Source organism: Cherax quadricarinatus, chromosome 84 (genome assembly GCF_038502225.1).
Source record: "Cherax quadricarinatus isolate ZL_2023a chromosome 84, ASM3850222v1, whole genome shotgun sequence".
In the NCBI taxonomy this organism is placed as follows: Eukaryota; Metazoa; Arthropoda; class Malacostraca; order Decapoda; family Parastacidae; genus Cherax; species Cherax quadricarinatus.
The window spans coordinates 14,974,620-14,988,998 of NC_091375.1; the positions used below are offsets into that span (position 1 = coordinate 14,974,620).

Here is a 14,379-nt window from a genome sequence, read left to right on the forward strand (position 1 = left end):
CAGCAGCAGTGCAGCAGCAGCACCAGCTGCTGCAGCAGCAGCAGCGGCAGCAGCAGCAGCACCAGCCGCTGCAGCAGCAGCGGCAGCGGCAGCAGCAGCAGCAGCACCGCTGCCGCAGCATTACCAGCTGCTGCAGCAGCAGCAGGCAGCGGCAGCAGCAGCAGCAAATTCAGCTGCCGCGTTGCAGCAGCAGCAGCAGCACCAGCCGCCGCAGCGCAGCAGCGGCAGCAGCAGCAGCACCAGCCGCCGCAGCAGCAGCGGCAGCAGCAGCAGCACCAGCCGCCGCGTTGCAGCAGCGGCAGCAGCAGCAGCACCAGCCGCCGCGCGCAGCAGCGGCAGCGGCAGGCAGCAGTAGCAGCACCAGCTGCCGCGCTGGGACTACTACTACTACTACTACTACTACTACTACTACTACTACTACTAGTAGTAGACGACTGTTCGCCTCGTCTCTCTTTACCATTAATTTTCTATATTTCCCCCCACCTATTCTTTACTTTCTGCCTATTTTACGTCGCGCCTCGTACCTATTTACGATTATCTTCTATTTTTCACCTATTCTTTGCCTTCTACCTATTTTTTTTCACTAATCTCTAATCGGTTTCCGCGCCCTGCGTAGCTGGTTCAACTAGGCTGTTGCTGCTGTTTTAATGAGGGGAGGGAGAGAAAACGCTATTTGTCAGTCGGGAAACAGGTGTGGAAATATGAGAGTACAAGTACGTGGGAATACACGGGAGTACGTGGGAATACGTGGGAATACATGGGAGTACGTGGGAATACACGGGAGTACGTGGGAATACGTGGGAATACATGGGAGTACGTGGGAATACACGGGAGTACGTGGGAATACGTGGGAATACATGGGAGTACGTGGGAATACACGGGAGTACGTGGGAATACATGGGAGTACATAGGAGTACGTGGGAATACATGGAAGTACATAGTACGTGGGAATACATGTAAGTACATAGTACGTGGGAATACATGGGAGTACATAGTACGTGGGAATACATGTAAGTACATAGTACGTGGGAATATATGGGAGTACATAGTACGTGGGAATACATGGAAGTACATAGTACGTGGGAATACATGTAAGTACATAGTACGTGGGAATACATGGAAGTACATAGTACGTGGGAATACATGTAAGTACATAGTACGTGGGAATACATGGAAGTACATAGTACGTGGGAATACATGGGAGTACATAGTACGTGGGAATACATGTAAGTACATAGTACGTGGGAATACATGGGAGTACATAGTACGTGGGAATACATGTAAGTACATAGTACGTGGGAATACATGGGAGTACATAGTACGTGGGAATACATGTAAGTACATAGTACGTGGGAATACATGTAAGTACATAGTACGTGGGAATACATGGAAGTACATAGGAGTACGTGGGAATACATGTAAGTACATAGTACGTGGGAATACATGTAAGTACATAGTACGTGGGAATACATGGGAGTACATAGTACGTGGGAATACATGTAAGTACATAGTACGTGGGAATACATGTAAGTACATAGTACGTGGGAATACATGGAAGTACATAGGAGTACGTGGGAATACATGGAAGTACATAGTACGTGGGAATACATGGAAGTACATAGTACGTGGGAATACATGGGAGTACATAGTACGTGGGAATACATGTAAGTACATAGTACGTGGGAATACATGGGAGTACATAGTACGTGGGAATACATGGAAGTACATAGTACGTGGGAATACATGGAAGTACATAGGAGTACGTGGGAATACATGGGAGTACATAGTACGTGGGAATACATGTAAGTACATAGTACGTGGGAATACATGGAAGTACATAGGAGTACGTGGGAATACATGGGAGTACATAGTACGTGGGAATACATGGAAGTACATAGGAGTACGTGGGAATACATGGGAGTACGTGGTAATACATGGGAGACACTGGCCAAAGGACTTGGAAGTCCCCACCAAATCTTTCTGACGAGAACTGCTCACTTCTAGGCGAGTGTCAATGACAGAAAAGCGGAAGGCTCTCTCCGTTTACCCTCCTCCCTGAGCTAGGCTTCACAGCCTTGATGCATAAGGGGGATCACCAACAGACCCCTGGCTGTCTGGTCTGGGACCGAGCCGCCGGGGAGCTGACCTCCGGAAGTGACTGTTAAACCCACGTAATGTACCGGTTTATGGGTCTATATGTTTTATGTGATATTTCAAGACCAGAATTAGACGTGTGCTACATGTGGGTATCTATATTTGTAGACCTTTAGCCAGCCAGTGAGTTTACCAATACAAACTCAAGGATATAATGGGAGGCCTAGTCATGGACCGGGCCGCGGGGGCGTTGATCCCCGGAATAACCTCCAGGTATTATAATCAGGGGGAGCGCTAAACCCGTAGGATTATACAGCACAGATGGGGGGGATGGAAGGTATTCAGACTCGATTCAGGGAACCGGAGTACAGATCCAATTCCCTAGATCAAGAGCCCCTCACCAGCTTCAAGGAACCTCCCTTGAGAGGGAGAAGACTGTAGAACTATATACAAAAGATGAGGTAATTAGTCCCTCAGCTGAGGGACTAATTACCTCATCTTTTGCAAATACGTAGTCTACAAATACGTAGTCTACAAATGCGTAGTCTACAAATACGTAGTCTACAAATGCGTAGTCTACAAATACGTAGTCTACAAATGCGTAGTCTACAAATACGTAGTCTACAAATGCGTAGTCTACAAATACGTAGTCTACAAATGCGTAGTCTACAAATACGTAGTCTACAAATGCGTAGTCTACAAATGCGTAGTCTACAAATACGTAGTCTACAAATGCGTAGTCTACAAATACGTAGTCTACAAATACGTAGTCTACAAATGCGTAGTCTACAAATGCGTAGTCTACAAATACGTAGTCTACAAATGCGTAGTCTACAAATACGTAGTCTACAAATGCGTAGTCTACAAATACGTAGTCTACAAATGCGTAGTCTACAAATGCGTAGTCTACAAATGCGTAGTCTACAAATGCGTAGTCTACAAATACGTAGTCTACAAATGCGTAGTCTACAAATACGTAGTCTACAAATACGTAGTCTACAAATGCGTAGTCTACAAATACGTAGTCTACAAATGCGTAGTCTACAAATACGTAGTCTACAAATGCGTAGTCCACAAATACGTAGTCTACAAATACGTAGTCTACAAATACGTAGTCTACAAATACGTAGTCTACAAATGCGTAGTCTACAAATACGTAGTCTACAAATACGTAGTCTACAAATGCGTAGTCTACAAATACGTAGTCTACAAATACGTAGTCTACAAATGCGTAGTCTACAAATACGTAGTCTACAAATACGTAGTCTACAAATACGTAGTCTACAAATGCGTAGTCTACAAATACGTAGTCTACAAATGCGTAGTCTACAAATGCGTAGTCTACAAATACGTAGTCTACAAATGCGTAGTCTACAAATGCGTAGTCTACAAATACGTAGTCTACAAATGCGTAGTCTACAAATACGTAGTCTACAAATACGTAGTCTACAAATGCGTAGTCTACAAATACGTAGTCTACAAATGCGTAGTCTACAAATATGTAGTCTACAAATTCGTAGTCTACAAATGCGTAGTCTACAAATACGTAGTCTACAAATACGTAGTCTACAAATGCGTAGTCTACAAATACGTAGTCTACAAATGCGTAGTCCACAAATACGTAGTCTACAAATACGTAGTCTACAAATACGTAGTCTACAAATGCGTAGTCTACAAATACGTAGTCTACAAATGCGTAGTCTACAAATATGTAGTCTACAAATACGTAGTCTACAAATACGTAGTCTACAAATGCGTAGTCTACAAATAAGTAGTCTACAAATACGTAGTCTACAAATACGTAGTCTACAAATGCGTAGTCTACAAATACGTAGTCTACAAATACGTAGTCTACAAATACGTAGTCTACATATCTAGATACCCAGATGTAGCACGCGTATCTAATTCTTCATGTTGTCGGTATTGTACACCGTTCATGTAGAAGTGTTCGACCTGTTGAGCAAGCAGTAAGTAGGTACCTGGGAGTTAGCAAACTGTTGTGGGTGGCATCCTGGGGCGACAAGATTAACCTGCCAGAAATGCTCTACATCACCAGGAACTTTCTATATATCAATGATGTCAGTTACATCTATGTCATCTGTATCATGTACTTGTAGAGATAAAGTAATTGTTATTATTATTATTATTGTTGTTATTATACAATCACGAGGGATACAACACAATGGCACCAACAATCCTCTTAAATTTATACTGTTACTTTTAACAATACAATTTAAATAAACAATCATCCTCAGTATCCCCGTCAAATATCTTAATTCTTTGTATACCTCTTGTTTATTCCTCTATTGCTTATTTATTTGCTATTCCCTTATTTACCCATTTACAATCAGCTATCGCAGTATAAGTAAAGTGTTTATAGAATGACAAAGATGTGAATACCATATAGAGAGGATTGAGACACCATGATATGGGTGTGGATCCCATGGGTGGTGACGTGTCCTATTAGAAGACAAAAACAAACAAATAAGTAAACCTGTTTTGGGTATATCTATATTTTTTTTGTTGTTGGAGTGTTTGTACGTTGGTATTTGAGGAGGAAATTATGGGGAGATTATTATTTAATAATTCTGGGGGAGAGGCTGTTTTGATAGACAATATGTTGGGGAGATATGAACATATGGGGGAGGGGAGGAGGGCTAATGAGGAGTGGAGAGGGGAGGGATGGAGTGAGGGAAGGAGGGAGGGAAGGAGGGAGGGATGGAGTGAGGGAGAGAGGGAGTGAGGGAGAGAGGGAGAGAGGGAAGGAGGGAGGGAGGGAGCAGAGACCTTGGCCCGACACGCTGAAGGTACTACTGCTGGTATCTGTGTCATGTTGTCTCCTGCTGTATTATGCTCCCCACAGTACCAAACCCTGGGTTACATTTACCCTTAGCGAGGGACAGATGAAGGGATAATCACCCCGAGGGAGGAAAGAGGGGAGGGGAACCATGTGGAGGGAGCAATGGGGAGACAAAACAAGGTTTGTGTCACAGACTCCCCGTTGAATGAGAACGAATATCCCAGGCCTGCCAACCTCCCTCCCTCACAAACACAACTCAATCCCATCCTAACACTCATTTACCCATTCAAAACCCACCTAAACCACGCCAAACATAGCGTAGCAACGACCTTTCGAACACCCATCCCGCGGAATCCCCACAGCGAGCGAAACAACGCCACATCAAGCAAATAAAAAACTCACAAAAAATTGGTTGTGGTGGTTGTACTTGTTCGGATCCTGGGAGGTGGGAAGCCAGTCAACAACACCAGCTCTTGTTTTCCCAACTTACCTGACATGGTAGACGCTGTTTGAAGGTACTGACGGCAATGGTGGCTTGTTCTTACACATCACAACCTAGATCCCACCTCGGAGAGTTAGCTAACAAGCAGCACTAGACGTTAGAAGTTAAAGTGTTGTGGGTGTGAGAAGTGGGGGGTCGCCCATACTTCTCAACTCCGCCATCGGGGAGCCAAGATCCCTCTATTTTCACTCGTTTTTCTAGATTCCATCGCACTTTGGAGCATTTCTAACACACGGCCACTGGAGTATATAGCCCCTGGTAGAAATCGCCGGGGTGAATACGGGTGGTAAGACCTCCAGAGAGGAGAACACAGCGGGAAAACAGTGGGTTGGAGTGGTGTTCCCGGCGCCCTGAGCACAGAGCAACGAGGCTTACACAGATTCCGACGTGCTACTCTTTAACGCGGGGTCGGCTAGTCAGCGACGGCCGCCGGTCCCTACACGCACACACGCACACGCACACGCACACGCACGCACATTGTCCTGCCATCACCACCAGGGGCACACCTAAGACCTTCGACTCGACCCATGATCCCCCCAAGTGGTAACGCACACACACACACACCTCCACCCCCACTTGGGAAGAGTTCAGGCCGTGTGTGTGTATGTGGCCAGACACACACACGCACGCACACATATGCATACATACACATATACACACATGTGTTACGTGTCAGCAAGTCTACTCTCTTTTTTTTCTTTGTGTCTGGCTACAGGGTCGGAGGTACAGCACCTTTGGTGACTTTCCCCGCCACTGGGACCGTCTCACATAAAGCTGGGAGAAGCCTAATCATTAAGCTGGGAGAAGCCTAATCATTAAGCTGGGAGAAGCCTAATCATTAAGCTGGGAGAAATCTAATCATTAAGCTGGGAGAAGCCTAATCATTAAACTGGGAGAAACCTAATCATTAAGCTGGGAGAAGCCTAATCATTAAGCTGGGAGAAGCCTAATCATTAAACTGGGAGAAACCTAATCATTAAGCTGGGAGAAGCCTAATCATTAAGCTGGGAGAAGCCTAATCATTAAACTGGGAGAAACCTAATCATTAAGCTGGGAGAAGCCTAATCATTAAACTGGGAGAAGCCCAATCATTAAGCTGGGAGAAGCCTAATCATTAAGCTGGGAGAAGCCTAATCATTAAGCTGGGAGAAGCCTAATCATTAAGCTGGGAGAAGCCTCTACATTAAGCTGGGAGAAGCCTAATCATTAAGCTGGGAAAGCCTAATTATTAAGCTGGGAGAAGCCTAATCATTAAGCTGGGAGAAGCTTAATCATTAAGTTAGGAGAAGCCTAATCATTAAGCTGGGAGAAGCCTAATCATTAAGTTGGGGAAGCCTAATCATTAAGCTTGGAGAAGCCTAATTATTAAGCTGGGAGAAGCCTAATCATTAAGCTGGGAGAAGCCTAATCATTAAGTTGGGTGAAACCTAATCATTAAGCTGGGAGAAACCTAATTATTAAGTTGGGAAAAGCCTAATCATTAAGCTGGGAGAAGCCTGATCATTAAGCTGGGAGAAGCCTAATCATTAAGCTGGGAAAGCCTAATTATTAAGCTGGAAGAAGCCTAATCATTAAGCTGGGAGAAGCTTAATCATTAAGTTGGGAGAAGCCTAATCATTAAGCTGGGAGAAGCCTAATCATTAAGTTGGGGGAAGCCTAATCATTAAGCTGGGAGAAGCCTAATTAAGCTGGGAGAAGCCTAATCATTAAGTTGGGTGAAACCTAATCATTAAGCTGGGAGAAACCTAATTATTAAGTTGGGAAAAGCCTAATCATTAAGCTGGGAGAAGCCTGATCATTAAGCTGGGAGAAGCCTAATCATTAAGCTGGGAAAGCCTAATTATTAAGCTGGAAGAAGCCTAATCATTAAGCTGGGAGAAGCTTAATCATTAAGTTGGGAGAAGCCTAATCATTAAGCTGGGAGAAGCCTAATCATTAAGTTGGGGGAAGCCTAATCATTAAGCTGGGAAAGCCTAATCATTAAGCTGGGAAAGCCTAATCATTAAACTGGGAGAAACCTAATCATTAAGCTGGGAGAAGGCTAATCATTAAGCTGGGAGAAGCCTAATCATTAAACTGGGAGAAACCTAATCGTTAAGCTGGGAGAAGCCTAATCATTAAACTGGGAGAAGCCCAATCATTAAGCTGGGAGAAGCCTAATTATTAAGCTGGGAGAAGCCTAATCATTAAGCTGGGAGAAGCCTAATCATTAAGCTGGGAGAAGCCTAATCATTAAGCTGGGAAAGCCTAATTATTAAGCTGGGAGAAGCCTAATCATTAAGCTGGGAGAAGCCTAATCATTAAACTGGGAGAAGCCTAATCATTAAGCTGGGAGAAGCCTAATCATTAAGCTGGGAGAAGCCTAATCATTAAACTGGGAGAAGCCTAATCATTAAGCTGGGAGAAGCCTAATCATTAAGCTGGGAGAAGCCTAATCATTAAGCTGGGAGAAGCCTAATCATTAAGCTGGGAGAGGCCTAATCATTAAGCTGGGAAAGCCTAATTATTAAGCTGGGAGAAGCCTAATCATTAAGCTGGGAGAAGCCTAATCATTAAACTGGGAGAAGCCTAATCATTAAGCTGGGAGAAGCCTAATCATTAAGCTGGGAGAAGCCTAATCATTAAGCTGGGAGAAGCCTAATCATTAAGCTGGGAAAGCCTAATTATTAAGCTGGGAGAAGCCTAATCATTAAGCTGGGAGAAGCTTAATCATTAAGTTGGGAGAAGCCTAATCATTAAGCTGGGAGAAGCCTAATCATTAAGTTGGGGAAGCCTAATCATTAAGCTGGGAGAAGCCTAATTATTAAGCTGGGAGAAGCCTAATCATTAAGCTGGGAGAAGCCTAATCATTAAGTTGGGAGAAACCTAATCATTAAGCTGGGAGAAACCTAATCATTAAGTTGGGAAAAGCCTAATCATTAAGCTGGGAGAAGCCTAATCATTAAGCTGGGAGAAGCCTAATCATTAAGCTGGGAGAAACATAATCATTAAGCTGGGAGAAGCCTAATTAAGTTGGGAGAAGCCTAATAATTAAACTGGGAGAAGCCTAATCATCAAGCTGGGAGAAGCCTAATCATTAAGCTGGGAGAAGCCTAATCATTAAACTGGGAGAAGCCTAATTATTAAGCTGGGAGAAGCCTAATCATTAAGCTGGGAGAAGCCTAATCATTAAGTTGGGAGAAACCTAATCATTAAGCTGGGAGAAACCTAATCATTAAGTTGGGAAAAGCCTAATCATTAAGCTGGGAGAAGCCTAATCATTAAGCTGGGAGAAGCCTAATCATTAAGCTGGGAGAAACATAATCATTAAGCTGGGAGAAGCCTAATTAAGTTGGGAGAAGCCTAATAATTAAACTGGGAGAAGCCTAATCATCAAGCTGGGAGAAGCCTAATCATTAAGCTGGGAGAAGCCTAATCATTAAACTGGGAGAAGCCTAATGATTAAGCTGGGAGAAGCCTAATTAAGCTGGGAGAAGCCTAATCGTTAAACTGGGAGAAGCCTAATCATTAAGCTGGGAGAAGCCTAACCATTAAGCTGGGAGAAGCCTAATCATTAAGCTGGGAGAAGCCTAATCATTAAGCTGGAAGAAGCCTAATCATTAAGCTGGGAGAAGCCTAATCATTAAGCTGGGATAGACCGAAACACTTTGGGAGGCCTAAAGTCTTTTGAGAGACCTACACACACACACACACACACACACACACACACACACACACACACACACACACACAGAAAGTACAAAGGTTTGCAACAAGGTTAGTTCCAGAGCTAAGGGGAATGTCCTATGAAGAAAGATTAAGGGAAATCGGCCTGACGACACTGGAGGACAGGAGGGTCAGGGGAGACATGATAACGACATATAAAATACTGCGTGGAATAGACAAGGTGGACAAGGACAGGATGTTCCAGGGAGGGGACACAGAAACAAGAGGCCACAATTGGAAGTTGAAGACACAAATGAGTCAGAGAGATAGTAGGAAGTATTTCTTCAGTCATAGAGTTGTAAGGCAGTGGAATAGCCTAGAAAATGACGTAGTGGAGGCAGGAACCATACACAGTTTTAAGACGAGGTTTGATAAAGCTCATGGAGCGGGGAGAGAGAGGGCCTAGTAGCAACCGGTGAAGAGGCGGGGCCAGGAGCTAGGACTCGACCCCTGCAACCACAAATAGGTGAGTACAAATAGGTGAGTACACACCGAAAGACTCCAACCGCGACATTCCCAACGCAACTGAGCAACCTATACTACAACCCACTCACTGTTCCCTCTGCCACCAACCCCCATATCACAAACCTCACCCCAACAGCTGTCCCTTATGGGCATTCTGACCCCACCCCCATCATCACAAACCCCACTTACACCACAGCCCCATATAGGCCCCCACCAAGGCTTTCGCTCCCCCAACCCCAATTTTCTTGCATGACCACAATAATAGAAAAGAAATTGAAAGTTTGGTACACAAACGCGGATGGAATAACGAATAAACATGAGGAGTGGAACGAAAGAATCAGTGAAAAATCCCCAGACATCATAGCAGTCACAGAAACAAAACTCGCTGAGACAATAACAGACACAATCTTCCCAACGGGATATCAGATCCTGAGGAAAGATAGAAGGAGTAGAGGGGGAGGAGGGGTTGCACTTCTCATAAAACACCGATGGGGATTTGAGGAAATGGAAGGCATGGACATGATTGGAGAAAGAGACTACATTGTAGGTACAATTCAGTCCGGAGAACATAAAGTAGTCATTGGAGTGATGTATAACCCACCACAGAACTGCAGGAGGCCAAGAGAGGAGTACGAAGAAAACAACAGGGTGTTGGTGGACACAGTGGCTGAGGTGGCAAGAAGAGCTCACTTGAGCAGAGCAAAGTTACTGGTAATGGGCGATTTCAACCACAGGGAGATCGACTGGGAAAACCTGGAGCCACATGGGGGTCCCGAAACATGGAGAGCCAAGATGATGGATGTGGTACTTGAAAACCTCATGCATCAACATGTCAGGGACACAACCAGAGAGAGAGGGGAGGATGAGCCAGCAAGACTGGATCTTGTGTTCACCCTGAGCAGTTCAGACATTGAGGACATCACTTACGAGAGGCCCATTGGAGCTAGCGATCACGTGGTTCTGAGTTTTGATTATATAGTAGAGTTACAAGTGGAGAAGGTAACAGGAACTGAAGGGGACAGGCCAAACTATAAAAGGGGGGACTACACAGGTATGAGAAACTTCCTGCAGGAGGTTCAGTGGGACAGAGAAATGGTAGGAAAATCAGTAAACGAGATGATGGAATATGTGGCAACAAAGTGCAAGGAGGCAGAGGAAAGGTTTGTTCCCAAGGGAAACAGAAATAATAGGAAGACCAAAACGAGTCCTTGGTTTACCCGGTGTAGGGAGGCAAAAAGTAAGTGCAACAGAGAATGGAAAAGGTACAGGAGGCATAGGACCCAGGAAAACAAGGAGATTAGTAGAAGAGCCAGAAACGAGTATGCACAGATAAGGAGGGAGGCCCAGCGACAGTATGAAAACGACATAGCATCGAAAATCAAGTCTGACCCGAAACTGCTGTATAGCCACATTAGGAGGAAGACAACAGTCAATGACCAGGTGATAAGGCTGAGGAAAGAAGGTGGAGAACTCACAAGAAACGATCAAGAGGTATGTGAGGAGCTCAACACGAGATTTAAGGAAGTATTTACAGTAGAGACAGGAAGGACTCTGGGAAGACAGATCAGATGGGGACACCAGCAAGGAATACACCAACAAGTGTTGGACGACATACATACAGATGAGGAGGAAGTGAAGAAACTGCTAAGGGACATCGATACCTCAAAGGCAATGGGACCGGACAACATCTCCCCGTGGGTCCTTAGAGAGGGAGCAGATATGTTGTGCGTGCCACATACCACAATCTTCAACACGTCCCTGGAAACTGGGCAACTACCTGAGGTATGGAAGGCGGCAAATGTAGTTCCCATTTTTAAAAAAGGAGACAGAAAAGAGGCACTAAACTATAGACCTGTGTCATTGACGTGTATAGTATGCAAAGTTATGGAGAAGATTATCAGGAGGAGAGTGGTGGAGCACCTGGAACGGAACAAGAGTATAAATGCCAACCAGCACGGATTCATGGAAGGCAAATCCTGTGTCACAAACCTTCTGGAGTTTTATGATAAAATAACAGAAGTAAGACACGAGAGAGAGGGGTGGGTTGATTGCATCTTCTTGGACTGCAAGAAGGCCTTTGACACAGTTCCTCACAAGAGATTAGTGCAGAAGCTAGAGCATCAGGCGCATATAACAGGAAGGGCACTGCAATGGATCAGAGAATACCTGACAGGGAGGCAACAACGAGTCATGGTACGTAATGATGTATCACAGTGGGCACCTGTGACGAGCGGGGTCCCACAGGGGTCGGTCCTAGGACCAGTGCTATTTTTGGTATATGTGAACGACATGATGGAAGGGTTAGACTCAGAAGTGTCCCTGTTTGCAGATGATGTGAAGTTAATGAGGAGAATTAAATCTGATGAGGACCAGGCAGGACTTCAAAGAGACCTGGACAGACTGGACACCTGGTCCAGCAAATGGCTTCTCGAATTTAATCCTGCCAAATGCAAAGTCATGAAGATAGGGGAAGGGCACAGAAGACCACGGACAGAGTATAGGCTAGGTGGCCAAAAACTGCAAACCTCACTCAAGGAGAAAGATCTTGGGGTGAGTATAACACCGAACATGTCTCCGGAAGCACACATCAATCAGATAACTGCTGCAGCATATGGGCGCCTGGCAAACCTGAGAACAGCATTCCCATACCTTAGTAAGGAATCGTTCAAGACACTGTACACCGTGTATGTCAGGCCCATACTGGAGTATGCAGCACCTGTTTGGAACCCGCACTTGATAAAGCACGTCAAGAAACTAGAGAAAGTACAAAGGTTTGCGACAAGGTTAGTTTCAGAGCTAAGGGGAATGTCCTATGAAGAAAGATTAAGGGAAATCGGCCTGACGACACTGGAGGACAGGAGGGTCAGGGGAGACATGATAACGACATATAAAATACTGTGTGGAATAGACAAGGTGGACAAAGACAGGATGTTCCAGGGAGGGGACACAGAAACAAGAGGCCACAATTGGAAGTTGAAGACACAAATGAGTCAGAGAGATATTAGGAAGTATTTCTTCAGTCATAGAGTTGTAAGGCAGTGGAATAGCCTAGAAAATGACGTAGTGGAGGCAGGAACCATACACAGTTTTAAGACGAGGTTTGATAAAGCTCATGGAGCGGGGAGAGAGAGGGCCCAGTAGCAACCGGTGAAGAGGCGGGGCCAGGAGCTAAGACTCGACCCCTGCAACCACAAATAGGTGAGTACAAATAGGTGAGTACACACACACACACACATACACATACACACACATACATACACACACACACACACACACACACACACACACACACACACACACACACACACACACACACACACACACACACACACACACACACACACACACACACACACACACACACACACACACACACACACACACACACACACACACACACACACACACACACACACACACACACACACACACACGCACAAACACCTGGAAAGAAACAGGTGTATAATTGACAACCAGCATGGTTTCAGGGAGGGAAAATCCTGTGTCACAAACCTACTAGAGTTTTATGACAAGGTGACAGAAGTAAGACAAGAGAGAGAGGGGTGGATCGACTGCATATTTTTGGACTGCAAGAAGGCCTTCGACACAGTTCCTCACAAGAGGTTACTGCAAAAGCTAGAGGATCAGGCACACATAACAGGAAAGGCACTGCAATGGATCAGAGAATACCTGACAGGGAGGCAACAACGAGTCATGGTACGTGACGAGGTGTCAGAGTGGGCGCCTGTGACAAGCGGGGTTCCACAGGGGTCAGTCCTTGGACCTGTGCTGTTCTTGGTATATGTGAACGACATAACGGAAGGGATAGACTCAGAAGTGTCCTTGTTTGCAGATGATGCGAAGTTAATGAGAAGAATCAAATCGGATGAGGATCAGGCAGGACTACAAAGAGACCTGGACAGGCTACAAGCCTGGTCCAGCAACTGGCTCCTTGAATTTAACCCTGCCAAATGCAAAGTCATGAAGACTGGGGAAGGGCAAAGAAGACCGCAGACACAATATAGTTTAGATGGCCAAAGACTGCAAACCTCACTCAAGGAAAAAGATCTGGGGGTGAGTATAACACCGAGCATATCTCCTGAGGCGCACATCAATCAGATAACTGCTGCAGCATACGGGCGCCTGGCAAACCTACGGATAGCGTTCCGATACCTCAGTAAGGATTCGTTTAAGACTCTGTATACCATTTACGTCAGGCCCATACTGGAGTATGCAGCACCAGTTTGGAATCCACACCTAGTCAAGCACGTCAAGAAATTAGAGAAAGTACAAAGGTTTGCAACAAGACTAGTCCCAGAGCTACAGGGATTGTCCTACGAAGAAAGGTTGAGGGAAATCGGCCTGACGACACTGGAGGCCAGGAGGGTCAGGGGAGATATGATAACGACATATAAAATACTGCGCGGAATAGACGAGGTGGACAAAGACGGGATGTTCCAGAGATGGGACACAGACACAAGAGGTCACAATTGGAAGTTGAAGACTCAGATGAATCAAAGGGATGTTAGGAAGTATTTCTTCAGTCTGACTTGACTTAAGAAATCGTAATGACACGATTGCAAATAAACATACCCCCGGCCGGGATTGACCCCGCGGTCATAGCGCGACGGGCTGGAGTTTTGAGACTCTATGACCGCGGGTTCAATCCCGGCCGGGGGTATGGTTTATTTCTTCAGTCATAGAGTAGTCAGGCCGTGGAATAGCCTAGAAAGTGACGTAGTGGAGGCGGGAACCATACATAGTTTTAAGGCGAGGTATGATAAAGCTCATGGGGCAGGGAGAGAGAGGACCT

At 45.3% G+C, this 14,379-nt stretch overlaps 1 protein-coding gene across 2 annotated transcripts in view; it reads right to left on the reverse strand.

Moving 5' to 3' along the window:
• LOC128704294 (serine/threonine-protein kinase tousled-like 2) overlaps positions 1-5,949 on the reverse strand; it is a 159,678-nt gene extending 153,729 nt beyond the window's left edge. Inside the window, exon 1 of one of the 2 annotated variants that reach the window (XM_070103166.1) lies at positions 5,385-5,949. In XM_070103166.1, coding sequence (XP_069959267.1) covers positions 5,385-5,391 — 7 coding nt within the window. In that variant the 5' untranslated portion in view covers positions 5,392-5,949. The remainder of the gene's footprint in view (positions 1-5,384) is intronic. The other variant, XM_070103172.1, reaches the window with a different exon arrangement.
• Between the last annotated feature and the right edge of the window lie 8,430 nt (positions 5,950-14,379).